At 38.8% G+C, this 23,461-nt stretch overlaps 7 protein-coding genes across 7 annotated transcripts; 2 read left to right on the top strand and 5 right to left on the bottom strand.

Annotated features, from left to right (window-relative positions):
• Nucleotides 1–1,637: 1,637 nt before the first annotated feature.
• Nucleotides 1,638–2,178, bottom strand: GCK72_025355 (uncharacterized protein; the record flags this gene model as incomplete). Its single annotated transcript, XM_003103650.1, has 2 exons — nt 1,638–1,854; nt 1,943–2,178. 2 exons carry the CDS (start codon nt 2,176–2,178, stop codon nt 1,638–1,640), a joined length of 453 nt encoding a protein of 150 aa, XP_003103698.1.
• A 2,315-nt stretch (nt 2,179–4,493) lies between these two features.
• On the bottom strand, nt 4,494–7,372 carry GCK72_025354 (uncharacterized protein; the record flags this gene model as incomplete). The annotated part of the gene is made up of 10 exons (XM_003103550.2): nt 4,494–4,655; nt 4,704–4,830; nt 5,223–5,341; nt 5,394–5,494; nt 5,744–5,843; nt 5,917–6,108; nt 6,420–6,651; nt 6,696–6,815; nt 7,051–7,187; nt 7,277–7,372. 10 exons carry the CDS (start codon nt 7,370–7,372, stop codon nt 4,494–4,496), a joined length of 1,386 nt encoding a protein of 461 aa, XP_003103598.2.
• A 638-nt stretch (nt 7,373–8,010) lies between these two features.
• On the bottom strand, nt 8,011–8,542 carry GCK72_025353 (uncharacterized protein; the record flags this gene model as incomplete). The annotated part of the gene is made up of 3 exons (XM_003103637.2): nt 8,011–8,193; nt 8,248–8,374; nt 8,433–8,542. The coding sequence occupies 3 exons, from the start codon at nt 8,540–8,542 to the stop codon at nt 8,011–8,013; spliced, it is 420 nt and encodes a 139-aa protein (XP_003103685.2).
• Nucleotides 8,543–15,483: 6,941 nt separating this feature from the next.
• GCK72_025352 (uncharacterized protein) lies at nt 15,484–16,265 on the top strand (the record flags this gene model as incomplete). The annotated part of the gene is made up of 3 exons (XM_003103677.2): nt 15,484–15,538; nt 15,587–15,804; nt 15,852–16,265. The coding sequence occupies 3 exons, from the start codon at nt 15,484–15,486 to the stop codon at nt 16,263–16,265; spliced, it is 687 nt and encodes a 228-aa protein (XP_003103725.2).
• Nucleotides 16,266–16,492: 227 nt separating this feature from the next.
• On the bottom strand, nt 16,493–19,250 carry GCK72_025351 (uncharacterized protein; the record flags this gene model as incomplete). Its single annotated transcript, XM_003103708.2, has 13 exons — nt 16,493–16,658; nt 16,711–16,976; nt 17,054–17,142; nt 17,222–17,363; nt 17,407–17,466; nt 17,521–17,671; nt 17,721–17,949; nt 18,069–18,239; nt 18,289–18,422; nt 18,471–18,544; nt 18,597–18,727; nt 19,010–19,089; nt 19,144–19,250. 13 exons carry the CDS (start codon nt 19,248–19,250, stop codon nt 16,493–16,495), a joined length of 1,800 nt encoding a protein of 599 aa, XP_003103756.2.
• Nucleotides 19,251–19,362: 112 nt separating this feature from the next.
• On the top strand, nt 19,363–20,845 carry GCK72_025350 (uncharacterized protein; the record flags this gene model as incomplete). Its single annotated transcript, XM_003103618.2, has 6 exons — nt 19,363–19,608; nt 19,667–19,884; nt 19,929–20,239; nt 20,350–20,477; nt 20,532–20,610; nt 20,688–20,845. The coding sequence occupies 6 exons, from the start codon at nt 19,363–19,365 to the stop codon at nt 20,843–20,845; spliced, it is 1,140 nt and encodes a 379-aa protein (XP_003103666.2).
• Nucleotides 20,846–21,213: 368 nt separating this feature from the next.
• GCK72_025349 (uncharacterized protein) lies at nt 21,214–22,565 on the bottom strand (the record flags this gene model as incomplete). The annotated part of the gene is made up of 7 exons (XM_003103615.2): nt 21,214–21,318; nt 21,365–21,491; nt 21,565–21,671; nt 21,752–21,887; nt 22,176–22,315; nt 22,368–22,440; nt 22,519–22,565. The coding sequence occupies 7 exons, from the start codon at nt 22,563–22,565 to the stop codon at nt 21,214–21,216; spliced, it is 735 nt and encodes a 244-aa protein (XP_003103663.1).
• Between the last annotated feature and the right edge of the window lie 896 nt (nt 22,566–23,461).

The raw sequence follows: 23,461 nt of genomic DNA, 5'->3' as shown, positions 1-23,461 counted from the left end.
TTACAAGCGGGGCTTAGACAACAACACATGAAAATTGTAGTAATGTGGTATAATCTGTAAATAAGCAAAAAAAATCAGTGAGAAAAAGCTGAGTACTACAAGCATGGATGAAAAAAATAACTTTACGGGAAAGTATGTGAAATGGATTTGGCTGGATTTGTTGAAACAGAATTTACTAAAACGCGGATATATAAATTTTTTAAAAACTGGAAACCCCGTTCGAAAATCTGAGCCAAACAAATTTTATCCGTGGAAACAGACATAGTTAATTATCAACGTCATTTTGAATGGGTAGTGTCTTTTTAGTGGAACGCCAAGGACAGTATTACAATTTCGGACTGCAAATTTAAATTGAGATAAGATCTGTGATCCTAGTTGTCAGAAATTCATTACCAGTGAAAATTTTAAAAATTTCTCAACAGTGTCCTATGCAGTGACATAAGCTGTGCCATTCACTGCCTCTGAAAAAACTACAACTACCAAACTTCTACTGAACATGGTGATGTAATAGTTTCCTAGCTTGATCCGAAGTTCAGACGGCTTATTCTCGTGGAGACCACCAAGTTCTCAATAATCTTTGAAAATCGCTTTTTCTTGGGTCATCCTCGTATTTTGCTGAAATTGACGTGACATCATACAAGGAGTTATTTGAATCTGAAGGCTGCTAGATGACGCAGTCTTGTCCGAAGCATTTTTAGAAACCTCTTGTATTTTGAACCATGGGGAATGAAGAGATCTACCATAAGTTCAAAATGTGGCACCACCAGCACTTCAACTGAAGAAATTTCTCGATAACAAAATTCAATTATTTCTAACATCCACTTCTTGGTATGCGTAGTTGGTAGTTGAAGAATACAAAATGAAGGCATGTGTCCAGTTCTGAATCACCCAGCTCTTTTCGGTTTGAAGGACGTAAAAAAAGGAAGTACTCGGTGCATTTTGAGCAGTTTTGTTATTTCGGAATGGTTGTTTTGAATTCATGACCACAGTTTCATTCACTAGTTCTATTTTCATCTCGCCGGAGGCTACTCGAACTTTTTTGTTTCTGAGTCAACCACCAATAAACAGTTGAACTTGTTATTTGTTGTTTTCCCGAAAACTTAATATACTGTTGGCACGCAAACGTCCCTTTCTTTTCTACAATCAAAAAATGTATAGCTTTCTGGAATCATTCTGGAAACACTTCGTATCTTCCCCGAAATGCAAAACATATTACGTCCCCCAGATTGTGGGAATGTATACCAAGTATTTCGAAAATAGCTCAATCCCCCTACGCTTTTCTCGAAATTTTTGGATTAATCCCCCAAATCCCTCGAAAAATTTCGAGAAAAGCGTAGGGGGATTGAGCTATTTTCGAAATACTTGGTATACATTCCCACAATCTGGGGGACGTAATATGTTTTGCATTTCGGGGAAGATACGAAGTGTTTCCAGAATGATTCCAGAAAGCTATACATTTTTTGATTGTAGAAAAGAAAGGGACGTTTGCGTGCCAACAGTATATTAAGTTTTCGGGAAAACAACAAATAACAAGTTCAACTGTTTATTGGTGCTCACAACTCATTCGTAACAGGAACAGTAAGCTCGATAACAGGTTTATTGAAGACTGGTCCGGTGATTCAATAACAATTTTCAAGTTAGAATCTGCTGAGCCATTGATAGAACCGGTTGTCGCCTCCGCGTTTGATAAGATCCGTGTAGCCCCATGGAGATGTTAGCATGGTATCGACGCTTCGGCGGACGTGGTTGGCGGTTGGGGAATAGACACCGTGCAATGACTGGACATCTTTGTGGGAGTCGGTCATCGGCAACATGCATTGGACGGGGGTGAAAAAGCAGTTGCGGGCGTGTTCACTGGAAATATCATCATTTAGGGAAACATGTTATTGAAAACTCAAGAACTGAACCCAACATTAATTATTCATGGAAAGATATAACTTACGTTTGCAAGTGATTGTTGTTTCCATTGTTGTTCACGACATTTCCATTGGGTCCAGAACTGAATCTAGATGATGTCATCTCATTGACGTTATCAATGTTTTCTTCCAGGTTCTGGTAGTTGGCTGGGTTCTCCAACATGGCCTCAGACCTTGTTGCGAAGAAACTATGAGGCATGAGAATATTGGAAGTAGCCGGAACGACGAATATCGCCAAAACGAGCAACAATTGGAACGACATTCTGAACTGTATGAAGCGTTTGCAATGAAAGTGACAACCACTAATTGCAAAAGGGGTAGAGCTCAAGAAATGGGCGTGCACTCAGCTCGAAGGAGACTGAACACGTGGAGCGGCGAGAGTCGCGGGCCGAAAAAGAATGAAGGGTCTGGGGGAAAGCACCGCCCTATATAGACATCCTGGCAGAAGGGGGCGAGGCTTCGGCTGATCTGGATTTCCAAAGACAAGCCTGAGAGGAGGATTTTTGCTAGTGACTTTTTTGTGATCTATCGGTATGACATCGAATGCTCAGTGAATCATTTTCTTAAAGAAGATTCCAGAATCAAATCACAAAAGATTTAAAATTGGAAAAAAAAGAAACCAAAAAGTGTCAAGTTGGAAAAATGTGATAAAAGTGAATCTGCAGGGGCAAATGAGTTGAGTCAATAAGGAACTTCAACTTTTGCGGAATTCTAGAAAATAACGTCTGAAAGGTCCACTTTGCACATCAAATAAAATGAATTCACTCATCCGTGGAAAGCAGTAAAATATTCAATAGGTCAAACTTCCTAAATTTGATGTAGGGTATTTTGAACATATTTTGAAAGATGTAATAATGATTTCAAAATGAAAAATACATGAAACGTAGTACCGTGGGAAACTAAGAATGCCAGGAACCTTTTTGACTATTTGTTTTCGATTTTTTTCTTCTTCCGTTCCCCACTTTGTTTCTATAAAGCAATTCACCCACTGACTCTTTTCAACTATCGGAAGTTGTATAGCTGTTTTTCACAATTATGTCACTTTCTTTCTTCATTTCCAATAGTTTTTCGTTCTTTTTTCCACAATTTTCCATTGTTTTTGGATGCAAGAGCAATTAGTCTACTCGAAGAGCCAATTGTTGAAGAAGAGCAAAAACCAACAGAACTACTATTGTTTGATGATTTACGAATGATTTTGAATTGTGGGGATGTCTTAACGACAACAATAATAATCATCCGCATTGTTAATTTTGCAGAAATTGATCCTCTGATGTGTTGAAGTTCAATAATTCCCTGAATACGCAAATTCAATACCCGTCTTCTATAACCAACAAAAATAACATTATTCATAGTATTCAGGTTAAATTCCATAATACCAGATTAAAAAAGAGTAGGCGTTGCAGCAAGTTGTTTTGCAATTTCATTATAACTGGACTCTGAGAGATCGAAAATACAACCAGGATCTGATTTGCGCCGTATTCACTTATTGATACCGTTGGACGAGCATAGAGCAAGCAAGTTTTGGGAAATGCTCTTTATGAGGAAGTACATCATAGAAACTATTACGTTTTTGTGGATTTGGGTCTTATTGAAGAAGCACGTAGGTCTCTTAAAACCAATAATCTTGTATGGAAAGCACTTTTGAGATCGTCAAGCACAGCATAGTTGAACTCATCCATTCAGGGAACCTGTCATAAAAAATCTTGACGGGTGACCAAAAAAAATCAACTTTCTTCCATTTTTCTTCACTCTAGTCAAACTAGATACTCACAATAATAAATTTCCCTCAAATCTTATTATCTCAAGAGGATCTTACTCAATCTCTAAGATCCCCTCTCTTACTAAAATAAACGTAGCGAAAGTTTGTAGTTGATGAAGGAACTGAATCATATATTACCAGTGACTCAATATTTAGTTCCTCAAATTTTTAAGTTATCTTTTTTTGTGCCTGATTAGACTAGTTGGGTGTAAATAATATTGTTTTGTATTCTTTTTAGACATTACTATATCTAAACACACGGTGGCTCACATCTTAATCACCTGTCTCACTATTTTAGTAATATGAACACCGGAACCTATAGAGTGTCGTCACATAATAAACTCACAACCTATGCCCACAATATCAGCATAATTGATTCTGATTGCTCCTTGGTGCCAATGCACTCCATAAAGAAAGGTTTAAACAGGTGAAATTCAGTTGAAAGGATGCTTTTCTGCCGTCACAGAAAAAGCCTGAAATCAAGATCTTTGAAACTAAGTAAGTTTTTTACAACACTTTTATATTTTTGTATTACAATCCAAAGGGAATTTAAATCAAGAATATTTACAACAAAAAAATCCTCAAGTAGTTTTCTACACTACTTTATATACATATCCAAACGTTGTTTTTAAAAAATCTACATTTGGCAGAAAGAAATAGAAGAAAAGGCACAAATAAAAGAGGAAGTCAAAGAATGCATTGGTTACTGGAACGTTTTAAATACATGGATTTCAGGGGAAAAGCTATGACAGTAATTTTCAAGAATATACAACTATTTGTGACGTTTATACTTGATAATTTGATAATTACAACTGCATTCACAAGTTGAGAGCTTTATACGATCTGTCGTCATAAACCACCATTGGTTGGTTGGTACTGTACTGCAAACTCTCGGTGACAAGCTCCTCGGTGCGGCACATTTCTCTCAGCCAGTTGAACAGGATTCCATGAGTCTCCATGTCGAAGCGACACCAGCAAATCTAAAATAAAGACGATTATAGAAAAGTAATTCACTTCTTAGCTCTCACTCTTTTCAACAAGGCGTTTTTTCGTAGATACACCTTGAATCCGTTCCTTTCTGCATACACTGACAGTATGACTGCAGTACCATACGACAGTCTTTCACGGCAGGCGACTCTCTCTAGGAGTGGACATCTGGAATAAAAAATCATTGAGCGATCGTTCAGGACAAACGTTATATCTTCATGTTTCACTCTCAATCCATTGAAGACGTAACATGTCTACGCGTAAGGAATAAGTCGGATTGTTTATAAATTGATATGCGAGTCAGTCACGGATTTTGGATATTTGCATGATATTTGCTTCAGGAGTGAAATCAGACAAGCCAAATATAAAAACCATAAACAAAAAGTTTTCGAAGAACGGATCAACATGTCATCCCCCTAGTTGCTCAATTTAACTGATCCACCCACGGTGTCTGTCTACAGAAGATAAGTTATGCTTCCATTTCAAAACGTTTTCTTAGAGGGACCAGAATTTTTTGAATGTATTTGAGATCATCCTCGACACCCCGCAGTATCCGTTACCTGCTGACAATCTCAATAAGCGCTGAATCCACTCTCTCCTCCATTTTCTTTCCTCGTTTCATTCTCTCAAGACCGCTCTGTATGAAGTGGTGCAATGATCCGGAGTAGTAGTTAGCAATCTGATAAGAAAATTTAATTAAACATTTCTGGGATTCCGTTTTTGTAATCTACCTGCTCAGCAAGCTCCATTGTAAGCTGTCCGGCACTATTTTCCATTCTGATACCGTATACTGGGGCACCTGGCTGGATAATCAGCGATGTTTTCGGTTTTCCTTCAAAACAGGATTATTGACAATTGTTCTAATTATTTTTATTAGTAATTTTACTACAGATTCGAATCTAAACAACCTGAATTCGTTTTTTTCATGCTGTCTGTTTTTTGTCTTTCAAACAAAGACCAAAATACTGAGATTAACTATAGAAAACGCTCAAACTTCCAAATACCAAACAACAAGCAAGACAGTTGATTTGCAAGCCCCTTGATCCCGCAAATAATATATTTTTGTTGCAAAACCGCCAACCTCGTAGGATAAGCCAGACACGTGTTCGATCCATGTTCTGCTTGACAAACATGTTCCACGCATTCCGGCTTATATCCGTCGACTGGCTACTCTTTTCATCCTGAAACACAAAGGAATCAGTAGCCAGTTGTACAGGTCAAGGGGGGAGGTGACAAGAAATGGTTGCGAGTTACCTGAACAATGGAGAGATTCTCCAGATGCTCGAGGCAAGCGATCGCTGAAAGCGTGTCGGTGCACAACATCTGCGGCGACACCAACAGCTTACGGAGCTTTAGAAAACATCCAACTTGAAGGATTGGCTTTGGAAAGAGTGTAACGTTTAGCAGACTCAAGTAGGTCAACTTCTCATGGAACTTTTCCAATAGCTGGAAAAACAGCATAATGAAAAATGAAATAAAAACACTGAATGACAAGAAAATCCCGGAGAGTGTGATCCCAGAGAAGCTTGGCATAGATTTGAAGTTGAGAAGTTTTTTTTTAAACAGTCTAGTATAAAACGCAAGATTTCTAGTTGTCCAGTTAATGTTGTTACGGAAGCCTAGTAGAGTTGTGATTCCCGGGAGGTGATGGAACTGCACTACATGTTTCACAGCCAATGCTCCGAGTTCCTGGGATCACACTACTCTCTGCTAGAGTCTAGCAGTGCTAGACCACATCTAAGAATATCGTAACTAACAGTCGCCAAGAATTCATCCGCTTCTTGATGAGTGAGCTGAAGATCAACCAAATTCAGCGACTTGAGTCCATGGAGGTATTTCAGGACGTTGTTGAGACTTCCGAGAATTTGACCGCCGGTACCGACATCTTTATCCTCAATCAAACCACCAGTCTCATTTTGGTCAACGTGGAGGTGCCACTTGAAGTTGAACGTGTGGATTTTTCCGATTGGTCTCTCCGTTGCGCTGAATCTGAAATCACAACTATGAATGTATAGTTTTGTGATGTGCCCTACTTCTCATAGTGCTCGGAGTAGTTGGCCAACACTCTGAAGAATTCATAGAGGTTGAAGATGTTGTTGACTGGCTCCACGTTCAATACTCTCCAAGCCTTGGTCTTGTTGGTTATGAGATTTCTGGAAATGTTTTTGTTTCACTACAATTCCTATTTCCGGTCCCTTAATAACTATTTTTCTGATATCATTGTCTACATGTGAAATACTATTATATTTTCTTCATTTGACACTTCTGTCTAAGCATCAAACAGCAAATATCATTTGAGAAAGAAACAACAAAACACTCGCATGTTACTGTTTACAGTAGCTTTCTGAAATACCGCAAAGAAAAAAACATCAGAGATCGCTCGCTTACTTCAATCGCCAATGATCAATGTGATATTGCCAACCGGAGTGTTGGGTGAACTTGCGGCGAACGAAAACGCCGTCTTTGAAGGTGAATGTACGCCAAGAGAAATCGGATTTGAATCCTTCGTTCCATTGGCGGCACACCTAAGAAATAAAATTGGAATGCGAATCTCTGATTACCATTTTTTTCCAGGCAGCAATATTTAAAGCGATTTGAGTAAATAATAACTTACTTGTGAGCAACGTCCTTTATTTTTGGCTGGAAGATGCTTGAAAATATCTTCGAGAACCTCGACGGGCATTACGTTCCATCCTGATGGGCCTTCCATTTTATGATCCGAAATGTATAGCGTGAAACAAAATAATACGTTTTTCCTTGCCGTCCGTGTAAGTGGCAAGTTTGAAAGAGAGGAAAAGAAAGTGAAGAGGACCAGCGAGATAGTGTGTCGGAAACGGAGAGGCTAACACGAGGCCGTTTTCACAACACGAGACAATTCTTGCGGCTGAAGGAAATCAATATATGACCTCTCTTCTTTTCGTCCACTATTTCAACGTCGGCAGTTGTCAGTAGAGAAGAGAAAAGACGGGTTGTTTGTCTACTCGCAATCCACGTGACTTCTGCAATGGCGGAATGGAAAAACAGAATAGGTGATGATTGTTGGTCTTTTACACAATCTATTCTACAATACTGTTTTTGTTATTTATTTTTTCCTTCTGTCCTTCCCCGATCATTGGAACCTTGGAGTACATTTTTTACAGAATTTATTTGGTCGAACGAACATTACAAAAAATTACAAATGATACTGTCATAGACATTGAATATGGACAAAAAGTTCGAGAAAGGGGAAATGTTGAATATTGAATTCGGCAATTATGCAAGATGAATGCGAATGATTAAAATATGTGAATGTTCAAGGGGTAGATACAGTAGAAAAGCATAATCCGGTGGCAGGAAATGGTGAGTGATCTAGTTCGGGGATTCTCCTTGGAGAATCTTGAGATCCCACAAGAACAAGAAGAATTGAACGATGATGAGAGCCGCACTGGCGATGAGCCATCCACGGGAAGAGTTGACTTCGATGAGGAACCAGACGATGAGGATTGAGGCGATGAGGAAGAGAACGGTGCAGATGACGGTGTAGATTCTCTCCTGAAATATTGAAAGTTCGGAGTCTAGCTCCGATAGGTGGTAGTGTTAACTTACCAATCCCCAGGCTCTGATGTTGAGGAAGTTCAAGACAAAGAGCACGATGTTGACAACAACGCAGACGAAGTTAAGTCCGGACGAGAATCCAAGACGTCCTTCTCCGAAGCAAGAGCGTCCTCCGTACCTGGAATAAGAATATATCGTTTCATAGAAGGTTCCTGTCATCTGAAGTTTCAACTCACCATTGGGAACAGAGAAGGGAGCAGATGATGAACCCGACAATGATCTGGAGGATCTTGATGACTCCACGGTTGGTTGAAAGGTAGCGCGTGTTCAATGAAATCTCGCCCATTCTGAAAGAAGTTCTTGTTTAGTTGAGTAAGAAGATCAAGAGTCAGGCAAGAAGAGAAGAAAATAAATGTCCTATGCCAGATGCCAACAAAATGAAATGACAAGTCATGGGGGGCCACACGACCCGAGATAAAGATATCCTCCCAAGATATTGAGAAAAAGGACGTAGTAAACAATTGGTCTTCGGTGCCCTCACCCCGCCCCAAGTCATGCCGGGGCCTGGGAGGCGGATGATTGGCGTGTTATTTTGAAATTGTCGTCTTCTTCCTCCTCATGTTGTTGTTGTTTAGATATGCATACTATTAAGAGAATGCGACTGGTCGGCAAAGGGTCAGAGAGCTTAGATGTCTCACAATAACCAAATTACTGTGGTCTTTGAGGTCTTATTCTTTTTTCGTTTCTTTTTTCGATGCGCTATCGGAAGAAAGAAGAAAACAAAAAGATCAAATGAGCCGGAATGGGAATTGGATGTGATCTAGACCAGTGACTGGGTATGCGAAGGCGCTTACTAGAAAAGTGTAGACCTGTAGTACAAGAATAGTTAAAACTATTAGAGAATACTTGTAGGGAGACTAGACACTAAACGATAAGGAGCTAGACCAGCTAAGAGTTTACTACTCTGAAAGAAAAAGAGAGGAGTAAAGGAAGACCGCCGGTTTGGAAGACCCGACTGTTTCTGAAATGAAACGGCTGCGGTTTTTGAGTCTTTTTGGCCGGGAGGCTTGACTTCCCGCCCACTCCCTCCTCCCTCCCAAATATAACGACCTTCGGGCCGTTGTGATGTGTTGTTGTTGTTGTCGCACCGAGGCGCTCGGGATCCCGCCTCTTTACTTGTTTTTTCAAAGTCTCCCTCTCTCTCTATCCTGTTGTGAGTCACACTCTCAACACTTTCGCAATCCGTAAATTTGAAGGGATCGGATGGAACAAAATAAACGATCAGATGGAAGAAAGAGCAATAAATTCTGAGGTTCGAAATCAGAGAAAATGGGGTGGGAGACGAAGAGAATCAGATTTCGAGGAGCAAATCGACAGAAAACCCGGGTGAGAGCAACGGAAACAGAAACACATGGCCCCACTCAGTTTGATTCCGATTCTCCTCGTTTTTGAAATGGAAGAAAAACAACATTACAATGAGAAATGTTCAAGGTTTTCCTCGTTTTCCAGAATCAACGTGACGACTTAATGACCCCTCATTTCGACTGCGAAAAGGGAAAGAAAAGGACAATAAAATCCATGTTTTGAAGAGAAACGACAAAATACTGGGAGGAAAAAAAAACATCCAAAAGCGTATGTGGTTTTTGAGAAGGGTTTTTAGGGTGCCCCGTCTAGAAGATAATTGCTGGGCCAATAGGAGCAGCACTCGGAAAAGCGACATTCATAAAATGTACTTTTGAGATGATTGAGCCTAACTATTCCCAAAAAATCATGCGAATTCGAGGTGTATTCATCCATTGGCATCAATTGTTGTTTGGTATGAAAAATATACGGTAGATTTCAATACGGGGTGGGGGCAATAAATATTGTGTCATATTGAAAGGATTGAAAAGATGGAAAGTATTAAAAACAGAACATTCATCCGTGACAACCAGTTATTTGGAAATAGTTTGAAACAGATGTTGCATTTGCAGAAAAAAGTAATCCGTGTTCGGTGAATCGCATGTGGAATGCGGATGGTATGGATTGTTTGAAATTAATGTGAGAAGTCTACGAATGCTTAATGTGAAATATTTCTGGAAGTCCTTATGGATATGAAACAGGTCAGAACTTTTTTAAAACCAATTTCTCACTACAAAATTTCATAAATCGAAAATCAAAAAAAAAGAGTACTTGTACATCCCAGCCTAACAAATTCGGGATTATTGAAGTAGCTAGAAAAGAAAACTGGCAGTTTTTATTCCAAAATTTGAAAAAATTTTGGGTACTTTGACGTACCCAATTCCAAGAGAGCATTCCTTGTCTTTCAAATCACTACTAGTTCAGTCTTCATTATATACCATGCATTTCTACGCAAACAAGCCGATTTTTAGAGTTCAAATTGTCAGGAATATTGTTTATTTGTACAAAAGACCGCTTTTTCTCTAAGCAACCAATGATCACTGTTTGTTTTTTATTGCTATGTTTTTTGCTCTGTTGTTCTTTATTGTTCGCTATCTTCTCTTTCGAATAAACTAACTCAAGATAATGTGAAATCTCATTCTTTCAGATCCTCGTCCTGTTGGTGACGAGATATTCATCATGTCTGGCTTACAACTCAGAAAAATGGATATAGAAATGAAGTGACAAATTTGAAATTGAAATCTGGTAGACTGTTAGTGGTCAGAACGAATCTTTTGGATTTTCAAATATAACAATACTAACAAAAAACAGATGACGTGACACTTCTTAAAAAACACAGAAAATAAAACAATGTTTACTTTAACTTTTTCAAGTACCCATGTAAATTCATGTCCATCCAAGTACCTACAAGTACCATAGGGTCAGTTCGTGTCGTTCGTTTCATTTCCCTCATTGCATTCATTTTCAAATCTTGGTGTGGTGCTGACTCACAGATACTAACCACTATGATGTTTGAGGTTTTATTGCATCACATGTGACCCTAAGCGCAGATGGCCCTTTCTCTTCTCTCCCATCAAAAAAGAAAACGGCACCCGTCTCTTTTCTCTTCATACTCACGTCTACTCTACCCCACCCATGAATTTCAACTGGTTTTTCAAAATAAGCGCTCGCCCTTGTCATCCGTCGAAACATGTTGGTCGTCAAGACCCTTTTCTCTACACTGTTTCGCAATTGTTGACACTTACGCTGGAGATCCATTGGAGGTGGTGTGATAGGTGCGCGTGGTACGGGTAGTTGTGGTGATGATTGGCATCTGAAATATGTTTATCAGAATTTTATATCTGAAAACAAAAACGATGAAAAAAGATGAAAGATAGAATGAAAAGTGAGAATGAAGATGTAGAGACGTGGGGGAGGTTATCAAAAGTGACAAATGTTGAAACTTAAACTTTCAATCAGACGAAAATTGGAGAAAAATCGAGAGAGCGTAATTGCAGGTGAATCAACAGATATTTAGCCATTAGACAACAAAAATTTGAACAAAAACTCCTTTGTATACCGGCCGACAATGTCCAATTCCACCTTGAACATTAGTCACGACACATACAAACCTTGTATGTTCTGAATATGACGCTTTTGCTACATTTAGAAACAAAAGTACGGTATGAAACAACGCAAAATGAAACAATCTTAGTATTTCTTTTTTTTTGTCTCAGCTGGCCAGGGTAAACAACACATGTCATGTGAAAAATGGAAAAAATAGGGAGTAGTAGAAATGTCACTGACTACATATGCCTGGTGAGTTTCATTCTAACTGACACTGTTGCGGGGTTATGATAATACTTATAATGGCAGGTTGCGTGCCCACAGGAAATGACTCAGGATATTAAGAAAAATTTCTATTTGCCAGCAATTTAGGGCAGTTCATGAACTCGGAGTTTGGTTTGAAATGTATAGTGTTTACTTTTCACTAAATGTGGAATGGGTATAGCGAATTAGTTGAAAATTTCAAGTTACTGGTACTATAAGGAAGAAAAAACATTTCGAAACATGTAAGATGTTGGTGAGAAAAGGAAAAAAAAGGTTACTTTTACCAGTTATATAGGGTTTGCAACGATCGATGAAATATTCTCTATTGAGAAATGTATTGCATTCAAAATGTTTTAATGGAAGGCATTCTATCAGAAAGACTTGCAACGGGCCGCGCCGGGTCTCAGTACAAAAATTTCAAACTTTTATTGTTTTCGAAAATTATACAATTTTTTTGCAGAAAAGTAGAACTTTCGACTATGCTTTCAACTATCGACCAAAACTTCAGCGTAAATAGGAAGTTCGACTATTTTCAAAAATTGCGGGCAACTTCTCAATCCGCACGGAAATACAGAAAACGTTAATTTTTGACATGTTTCTAGGTAGAACGTCATTCATAAAATTTTAGACCAGTAGAGTAGACCAGTAGAGCTGTAACTACTGTTTTGAGAAGATACTGCATATTATTGGGTTATAATTTTCAGAAACCTCGCTGAAGGAATTTTAGGTTTTTTCAACTGAAGAAATACCACTCCAATTGCGTTTTCAAGAGTTCTCTTCTGTGTATTGGAAATGATTTATTGCATTTAATCTAGGGACAGTTGCAAAAAATGACATGACTAAGTTCTAAGCAGAGATGGTGACATTGAATTCTATTACATGTATTACTATAGGACACGTTAAAATCTCCATACTTTGTTTCAGTTCCTAACGAATTTCATATTGTCATCAATGGGCCTGTTGCATTGAAATTGGATTCTAGTTTTTGGGATATTTAAGTTATTGTAATTTATTGTCGAAATAAAAAAAATATAATTTGATCATGACTATGTTCTGAATTGTATGCAACACGTGTCGCATAGATATGAATTAATAAAACGTCTTCTAACCAAATATAAATCGATTTGAATTTATAACTCCAAAAATTACAAAAATTTTCTCCGCACCGTTCCATTTCTTGAGTTATCGAAGTTTAAACCAAATACAAATACTAAAAACTATTCGAAACGTTTTCCATACCATATGTGGCTCCACTTTCTTTTATTTCCTTTTCGATATCTTTTTTCTTTTTAAAACATGGAATCATTCACCAGTGCAAATACTCATTTGAATCGATGATTGAAATATCATCATTTATCATCATCCTTATCGCCAAACCCATCTAATGCCATCTCCCATTTCCTTCTCTTTACTTTTCTTCCAAATTCTTCACCGCAACTCAATTCAGGTAGGTAAATCGGTTGGCAAATCAAAAGTCACGTCTCATTGAAAATTGTCTTCCGCGGAATAGAAAATAAAAACGAGTTTGACAAAACAGTTTAATTCCTTTCCACCTCATGTGACAAGGAAACTTTTTGTGGGCAATTTGACTTCCTTTATCTACCTACATGTTCAGGTTTCCGGTTTGATCTATTTGAGGGGAGTTGGTATTTTACAGGTCATGAAGTATGGAATTGCACAATGTACTATCTACGCACTATCAGTGATTGGTATCAAATGTTCAATAAAGCTCAAGACGTCAGAAATTTCTTATCATTTAGTGTCGACAGACGTAAGGATTATAGGTATAGATCTATTTTAATACTAAAAATTTAAAAAGTCTTTCACACAAAACTAGAAGTAGCAAAAGAAAGCTAAATAACACAAAAACAAAAAAAAGCATCAACTGAAAGTTGAGGAAATTGAAAAGTTAAGACGAAATTTCGAAATATGAGTACCCACAATGAAACGTTAGATGAGACTCAATCTGTGTTACACATGACGCTCTAAAGAGTCATAAAACATCTGCACTGGCTTCAGATCTTCTTTTTTACACTTCTCGCTTCACATGAACTATTAGTCACACTTATGAGCAACATCTGGGAGAAAACTTGTGAAGGTTTAAACTATGATAATAATGATTAAAAAAGAACGTTGCACATGTTTTGTATCAACTGTCACAATTTTTACAATCTGTGCGGGAATTACTAAAATGCTATACAATTTTCGATTACTCCTGTGAATGTTCACTCTAACCATTCAAAATCAAAATCCAACCAATCGCTGCAATGAGTTGAATGAATTTTTTTGTGCATGCACTGCCAATTTCAGTTTGGATCCATTTCACAACGCCTTCCTGATATTCAACTCAATGAAACCGGAAATAAAAACGGAGGTAGTTTGGGTTATCAGTAAAACAGACGGTCGATGATCTTGCCAGTTTGATTCGGACGCTGAACTCTGCTTACGTGAAACAGTTGTGTTCATACTTCAATGACACAAAACATGTTTTTATTTGTAACAATGCCGTAAAAACTGTATTATAATGGCACTCGTAACAAAACGGCACAAGTATTATAACGGTATCTATTCTCAAAATTCATGAATATGATGATCCCAGTGATTTTTCTTGGTTCTTATTAGAAGCCGAGTGATTAGGAACTTCTAGTTCAACAAATAGAACGTCTAAAAAGTTTCCTTCTACCTTTAGTATCTGAAACCATAAAAAATTTTGTGGGAGGCAGTTGAAAAATATAACAGCATGCCGTTATAATACAGTTTTTTGGTTACTGTAAAAATGTTCAGAGGAAATCATACATTATAATTAATTGAAGGAATTCTAAAGATTACAGTAACCTGACAACAAATATTCTCCACTTCTATCCATTTTTTTCTTCACAAATAATGATAATCGGCCATTATAACTAAAGTATGTTCTAGAAGTGTTGCATTTCCGTAGATTGTTATCACATCGTAAAACTGTTCTGCCGATAACAAACCCTAGTTCAAACATTCTTCGAATAGTAACACACGCAAGAGCATTTGATGTATGTTGTTAACTATTTTTTATTCTGTACATACAAATCGACCTGAAAAAACTTAAAGGAGCAAAACACCATAAACAGAACGCCCAGGAGAATTGGTACCGTTGCTCCGCAATGATAAATGCACAAAGTATCGTCACTAATATGGCAACTGTGCTTGTCTCGCCACTGTTTGCAGATCATTAACACGACCTCCAATTTTCAGTTTTCTAAATTCAATTTCATGGAAAACGGTTGTACTTTGAGACGAAAAAAAAGAGCGCCGCGCTGCTGAATTGCCTCCATTATCAGCACTTCGGAAATAGTCACGTTTTGTCCAGGACATGTGCGTTAACATCACCAGTAGCCGCCCCTTTGTCGTCATCAAGCAGGTACTGAAGAAGACGAAGAACTGGGTCGAGCCAGAACAAGATAAAAGCAAGACGGAGTTTGAGATAAGAAATTCGTTTTTGATTTCATTCAATCTTCACAATTTCCAATTTTTGCATGAAATTTTTTTCCGTTAACTTTAACATATTTTATTCATTTCAGGGAGTAAAACCAACAATTCCAAATGATGATCCTCAGGAATTGTGCCCTCATCTTGGCAGCTGTCGCACTTGTATACAGTAAGTCCTAATCAAGTTAATTGATGTGATAAATCCGTGTCTTTCCAGCCAAGCCTGTCCAAAATGTAGATCTCGCCGCTGTAAATACCTTCCTTACCAACTTGGCAGCAACTGATGTCCGAACTGACTCCATGGTTACATTGAGCTACCAAAACATGGCTTCCAAGAAGAATCCAGATCATGACAATGCCAAGGACCCACTATTCACATCTGTTGATGCATCTGTCTATGGATCTGCTACATACATTGTGATTGCTGATTTATTGGTAAGCACCTCACCTAAAATATTTCTGTAACCTAGTATTTTTTTTAGCCATTCTTCCAATTCGATTGTGACCAACCAATCCCAACTAGCAACAGCGGCTATCTTGATGCAGTTGACAGTTTCCTTACAAACTACATAAACTCGGATGCCGTCAAAGCCGCATGGACATTCCTCCAAGCTCAAGGAGTTTCTACAAATGACGCGACTGCTTTCCGTACCCAACTGAAAAACTTGTGGTTTACGCCATATGCTAGAAACAGTGTTCTTGGAAGCAACGGATTTAAGTCAGTTTTTGTCGGAGAGGCTTCTGGAACTGTTATGAATCGTTTTGCCAACTGGTTCGGGTTCTACATCCAAGAGAACTCCAAGACTTTTGACTACCACGGCTGGTTCACCAAGCTTAACGTAAGTGCTTTATTTCAGTTTGATTCCTGTCTCGCTTTTACTGACATTGAGAAATAGAAGTTGATTTTAGGACAGAGAGAGAAGAAAATAGAGAAAGAGAAATGTGCTTTGTCAGGCACACAAAAGGACAGAAGAAAGAGAGAAAACCATAAAAATAGAAACAGGATAGTCGGGTAGTAGAACAAAAAATTAGGTGTAGCCTCCTAGATTAGAAAAAAGAAGATAAGAAATCAGTGACAAGAGAGCAAGTATAAGCACGTGGTGATAATGATGACGTGGAGTAGTTAGACTCTGTCCAAACTGGTCGTTTCGCAATCATCCAATGTGTCGTACTGATCGACGATGGTGACTTGCCGTCTTGGACCCGCGGACTTCGGACGCTTGTTGGCAGCGCTTGGTGGCTTTGGTGGGAGAGTTGACTCGTCTTTTTTTGCTTTGATGATTTCCTGCCTGTAGAGTGAATAGTTATAACTTTCTCACTTCATTGGAATAAGAAACTCACTCGATTAACATCAAGTTCAAACACTTGATAGTGATTTCGTTGATTGCATCGGTCTTACGTTCCAACTCTTCCATTCTTCGCTCGCAGAACTCCATGCGTTGGATGATTGAAAGCTTCTCTCCGGAGTCATCAAACGGTGAGACCGTTGGTTTTCCGGTGAGCTCTAGGATAGAAGCCTCCAACTCCTTCATCTTTTGATTGCGCTGATTCTCGCGCTCGGCGATTTCCGCTTCAATCATCAGGAGTTGTCCAGCGATTCTTTGGTTCTGAAATAGAGTTTTGACATTTAACCGAAGTGAAAGAAATAAACGCTGGTATACAAAAAATATAATAAAAAGCTCACATGAAACTTGCTCATAACAAAACGGAACATCACAAAGTAGTAGAAACGGAGAAGTGGGCGATATTTGATAAGCAAACTGATATCGACTTCTGGAAATGAGAAAAATAAGAGAAAGCACCTGCCTCGGCTCAGCTTTGGAAGCGTGCAAGCGCCGCCCCTCACGCATACCTTTGGAGCTGAGCTCGTCTACATTCTGCTCGAGAAAGTTCTTGATTTCAAATTGCGTCTCTAATTCGGAAACGTCACAAGAAGAGGACATGGAGGTCTCCACTGAACTGTTACGTGCCTCGGCAAACAAAACTCGTTTACGCTGAAATAATTCTGCTCATTGGTGACACTTGGGAACAACCTACTATGGCTGGGTCAACAACGGCAAGGGCATCTGGAAGACTGGAACGACGATCTTCACTTCGCTATAAAAATTTTAAAAATTGATTTCAACTATTTCACCAGGAAAATTGTCTCACAGTTCTCCTCAGAGAGTGTTTTCGTTCAACTTTATCAAAACTGTCCTGTTTCTCCAACATCGGTCTTGCCATCCCCTTCAACCCGAACTTCAATAATTCAGCCGTGACGGAGTTCTGATGCGTGATGGATTTTTTCTTGATAGGGCGCCGTCTATAAATTATAACACGTGAAAGAGTTTCTCAGTATTTTCAAGACTAACTTCTCCAACTTTTCTCTCAACTTGTTCGCGAGCACTCGGTTTTGGTTAATTCGTTCTTCGGTAACATATAGTTTGTAGCAAACATGAACGAAGTAAGCATAACGACGTGGCGGTTTCCAGTTAGTGGCGAGATGATACCTCCACCAACATTGGATAGTAGAGGCAGCTAGATTTCTCAACCGATTCGTTTGTTGGTTCTTGTTCTCTTCCTCCATCATAAGCGTCAGACCTGGAAAGTAGCTTATTATATTTTTCCAAATAAAAACTATATCTGGAAAGAAAACTACGTCAACAAGATCAGATTGTCTTACTACATAGAATAAGAACATCAGCAAAAAAATAGCATACCAACAGAGATCTGAGTATTAGCTGCTTGAAATGTGCAGAACGCAATGAATCCCAAGACGCAGACCAAAAATTTGGTGAGAGCACCAACTGGTGAGATATCTCCATAGCCAACGGTAAGGACAGTAACTGCAGTGAACCACCAGGAGTGAGCCATTGAAGGGAATGTGGCGTCTGGAACCATGTTCATAGATTACAGTATCCTGATAAATAATCAACTTACTAACTCCCTCAGGAACCTTCAGACTATAGCCGTTGTCCTCAATTCCTTGAGCCATTGCTTCAGTGGAATAGACGATAGTGGCTAGGCTCAATCCAACAACAAGAGTTATATAATACGTTGCCATGAGCTGCCATCTAAACGTGTTCGTAGAAACAAGCTTGGGAAAGGGGTGTTGGACTTACTTTCCAAGTATAATCATTTTCCTGAGCAATTTCCATGTAGCCATTTGGCGGTCCACATGGAAAAGTCGTAAAATCTAAGAGTGTGATATTGCCTTCGAAAAGTGTGGTTTTCTGAGAAAGACTAACCTGGATAAAACGCAATGTATCCAGAGTGGAACCGTCGACGTCATGTCCCTTGAAAACTAGGAGAAGAATGGTGGCGGGGATGATGAGAATATCGATAAGAGTTACGGTGTGGAATAAATAGTATATACGACCTGTGAAAATGAATTAGTTTTAGTGATTGGAGAAAACTCAGTGATTCTAGAAACTTGCCATATTTAGTCCGGTACTTTGCATCTGCTCTAACGGACCATAATCTCACAACGAATTCGAAAATGAAAAACACAATCATGAATATTTCGAGGAAAAAGTGTATTCTTGAAACAAGACCGTCATTTTCATTGGTTGCAGCTCCGAGGATAATGTTAGCAATCACTAATCCAAATATTACTGAAAAAACATTGATTTCTGAGTTAGTGACGTAAAAATTTGCTTACAAAAATGATATGGTGCTGACGCCGCGTTCAATGGTTTTTCAAGGAAATTATATACTTTCAACCGGATTCGGCGGACATTCCTAAAAGCAAATTATATAATTAATTTCAATAAATTGAAATCGTGAAATTATCACCGTTGTCGTTGGTTTCCTAAATTGATAGTAGATCTTCTGCGAATTTTATCAGAAACTGAGGCCTCAGTTTCCGAATCCTCGGGGTCTTCGATGGTCAGAGACTGCATAGAAATCGCAACAATATGAGCACCACGTAAAAACTAACACTTTATTGGTATTGAAACGTGATAATTGATAACAGAAGAGGTGTTGGAAGTCACTGATAACATAGAGAGGCACATGGATTACACCATTGATTCAATTTACTTTTGCAATTTACTTTTTCAGGGCATTGCCATCGATCTTCAATTCGTTGCCGGCGCTGATGAAGACGTTGAAACCTCATTCCTTCTTAACAGCTCTCCAACTTTTGAATTCGCTGCTTACACTGTTGCGGCATTGACCAACACTCAACCAACTGTTGTTATTCAAGGAGAAAATATTGATATTCAAGCCGCCACACTGTCAGTTAATGGAGTCACTGTTGTAAGTGAATTTCTTAATGAGACTATTTCTATGAAATTGTTAATTATCCTCATTTCAGCTTGACAAGGTCGTTGTGTCATTCGGAGAGAGCACCAAGGCTACTACCAAGCACGCTGGATCTGCCACCACCAAACATAACGGAGGAACCACTGATGCTGCCCTTCAAACCCTCGTTGATAAGATGTGGAGTGAGGACCAAGACAGACCAAGTGCCGCTCAAGTCACCATGAACTGGGGAGAAAAAATTAGTGGAAAGACTGGAACCAAGCAAGCCAAGTAGGCCTAACCATTAGTGTTTATTATTATCTAAGGAGTTTCAGCTTGTTCACCACTGTCGATGAGTCTTTGTTCACAAAGAGACAATACGCCGATCTTATTACTACCTATGACAACAACCTTTTCACTGCTGATGTCTGCAAAGCTGAACCCGCGATGGGTGGATTCAGAAAGCAATACCTTCAACAAGTTTTCAACACTTTCACGGCTACACCAATGTTTGCATCTGCATTTGCTTACCTTCAATCTATTAATTACAAGGAAACAAGCTCTTTGGACAACTTCAAGACTAAGGTTTTGTGGCCTCTGTGGTTCGGAACATACTCACGATGCAAGGGTCCACTTGGTAGCTCAGGTATGTTCAAACAACAAACAACAGTTCAGAAAATAGTGTGACAATTTATGTTGACAAGTGTTGGCAAACTAAAAACTACTGTTTGACTACAAAGTCTACTTTCATTATAGGATGGGAGCACGTATTCTCAGGAGAGATCAAGGGTAGTGAAGTGGATGGACAACACGACTGGGTCAGATATTACAAAGAGCAGAAGGGAGATAAGATGGTTTACGATGGATATTATTCTCATGATGATGTAAGTTTCTCATTTCTCAAAAGTACTGAAAGTATCACCTAATTCTCATTTCAGAACCTCATCGGAACCTTCCAATATCATTGGAATGGAGCCACCAAGCCAACAGGAGGATTCTTTACCGGAACTTCACCAGGTTTGTTAAAATAGAGTAAACAAACTACTCAAGAAGATCAAACTATGTGTAGCCTAATGTACCCTATCTGTTTGCAGCATTCGACTTCTCCATTCTCACTGTTTGTGCACTTGCCCATGGAAACGGAGGAAACTGTCACTTCAAGGTAACCAACTTCCCAATTATGGTCACTTCTTACACTCAAGCATGCGGAGATGGTTCTGGAACTTGCTTGGCTACTGCGTACCCTGGATAACTTTTGAATATAGAAATTTATTATGATGATTTGAGATTATGGATCAATAAAATTAATCTTGAATGAAAAGAACGGCAGCATTTATTAACTACAACGCAGAAATTATTAAAATTGAAACGATTGAGACAATGGGAACCAGTAAATCGGGGGGTTTTGATTAAAAAGAATAACAGTTACTACTAAATTGTTATTCAGATATTCAGACCGTACAATTTGAGAATCTGTTATTTCTTCTTTCATGAAATGCTGAATAATTGAAGTTACGTACATGAATTGGATAGCATTCTACCGGGAAATTAGAAGTACTACGTACAGAATGGATATTATGCGTTTTTGAACTTGAATTTCTATCTTTGATCCTCTTATTTTCAATTCGTTGATCCATTTGGCAATGAATCGGTGTTCTCCTCAGATTGATTCAATGGTTGCATCTCCACAGTCAATTCGGCAGGCGTTCCCTGGTCTCCCAACTCCTTAAAAACATTATAAGGATGAGAAATGAATATATTGACTGGTAACCTTCAGTGGAGAGAAGAGTGTCCTTGAAGCAACCACACAAGTGACAATTGAAAGAAGAAATTCGAGAATTGCGGCAGCAATGAGGCCGGCGTCAAGACGATAATCTGTTCCAAGACGGGTCATTCTCCTGAAAACCGATTTTTAGAAGATTGTTCCATTTTAATGAGTCAGATCCTTCAAATGACAAAAAACTAGCTTACCTGCGCATGGCGTCATCGACATGATCCCCGCACATGATTTGACACCTGCTGTTCGTCGGAAGTGACGTGGCAAGCAAATGCCAGTCGCACTCTCCCCAACATTCATGCTGAAAAGATATGCTACACGTACCGGAAAAATATTTGTTCAGGCGTACATAGCAAAAAAAGCATGATTTGAAAAAAGTACCTGATAGAAATGAATGTCAAAACTGGAGACTGTGATGATAGCCGGAACGAAAATGAAAATGGAATGAATGCACATCACCAGGTACGTGATGACAAGTCCCCGACGGTACGAAGCACTTCCACAGATACCGACCAACCTGGAAGAAATATTTTTAGTTTTTGTTTGCTGTCTCACTTTTACAAATTTTTATGACACATCGTAATTGCATCAAACAGAGAAGAAAACCATGATTTGAAGCTTTCTTTTATTTTCAAATGTATGTATTTCACAAATCACGGTTTAAGTCACGGACTGGAGATGTCTGCGTCTCTCTTGCACTTTTCTATCTCTCTTTCCCTCAAACAACTTTCCCGAATTTGAAATCAAGGATTTCCTCTTTTCCTCATGAAGGATTATTGAACAACAAATTTTTGAACCGACTGACCCCACAAGAACAAAGTAGAATGAGCAAATCTCCTCGAGACCATGCAACCGAATTGTGTTTATCCGTGTGCTCGCATAATCCGCCAGCCCACTGAGCACTATCATGATGATGCCGAGGAGAACGTGGATGTTGGCCAAGGCCTGTAATTATGTTGATATTGAGAATATCATCTTACCAATTATTGAAATTTACCTTCAACAGGGATAACATTTTGACGGTAGTGGTTTCCGAGAGTCGTCCTTCTTTTAGGTGACTTAGTTGTAACCTGAAAAATAAGAAATTGTTTTTGAGAAGAAAAAACAAGGATGTTTTCTATCTGTGCTTTATTTATATAAACTCTTACAGATTATGAGGTTTCCAACATTTCTGAGTGTCTGTTGGAATAGTCATTTTAAAGTACAGTAAGCTGGATAAAGCAAGAATTTTGAGTTTGATGATAGTTGCAGACAGGGGGAAGGTCCAGAATGAAATTTTCTCAACGTCCTAGAGCACCGCCTCTAGGAACATGTGGAGTAGAAGGCGGAGAGCACAAAAGAGCACATGAAGAGATGGAAAGTTGATGGTCTTTGCTTACGGCTGTTGTGCTGGCTGCGCGAATGTACACAAACACAACGGACAGAAAGTATTGAGAGATTCTGAGGGGGTATTTGGAAAAAGAGAAAATGCTACATAAACTACAGTTGTGTGCTACGCATTCTTTTAAAAGTTCCTTCTCAAAAGTTGTCTTATTGACCATCACGTAGTTTACTCGGCACAAAAATCAGAAAAACCGAAAAACCCCGTGTTCAAATAAAATAGGTACGGTTTCTTTCAGATTTCGAAATAAATCTAGTTGAGAAATCGGAAACAGAAAAACAGAACAAAAGTGCCTTGTTTTGTTTTCAAACATGAGTCATGCTGAAAATCTTGAATCAGCTATGCAACTCTGCTCCACCGCTCTAACCAGTTTCTCGAAAGTGGTATTCTCAAGTGTGAGACATGATTCAAAATTGGGATGTTTTTTGAAACAAGCATGTTTTGAAGCCTTACGGAGCATTTTTTGGCAAACTGGATGAGCTTATCTTGATCTTTGGGACAGGGTAAATAAGCTTTCAGAAAAAATTAAACTGTCAAGGCTAGTAACTACTGTTTCAAAAAGTTTCGAAACTCAGCGTAAATAAAAAATAAGTGAATAAAAAACCGGAAACCCGAGTGTGAGGGCTGGTTTGTTGGTTGACTGGCAATTTATTGAACGGAAAACAGAGATTGAGAATAGAGGGAGAGTTTGATGACGCAGACAGCTAAAC

This window comes from Caenorhabditis remanei, chromosome X, assembly GCF_010183535.1.
Source record: "Caenorhabditis remanei strain PX506 chromosome X, whole genome shotgun sequence".
Lineage (NCBI taxonomy): Eukaryota > Metazoa > Nematoda > Chromadorea > Rhabditida > Rhabditidae > Caenorhabditis > Caenorhabditis remanei.
This window is presented reverse-complemented; position numbering and strand designations above follow the sequence as displayed.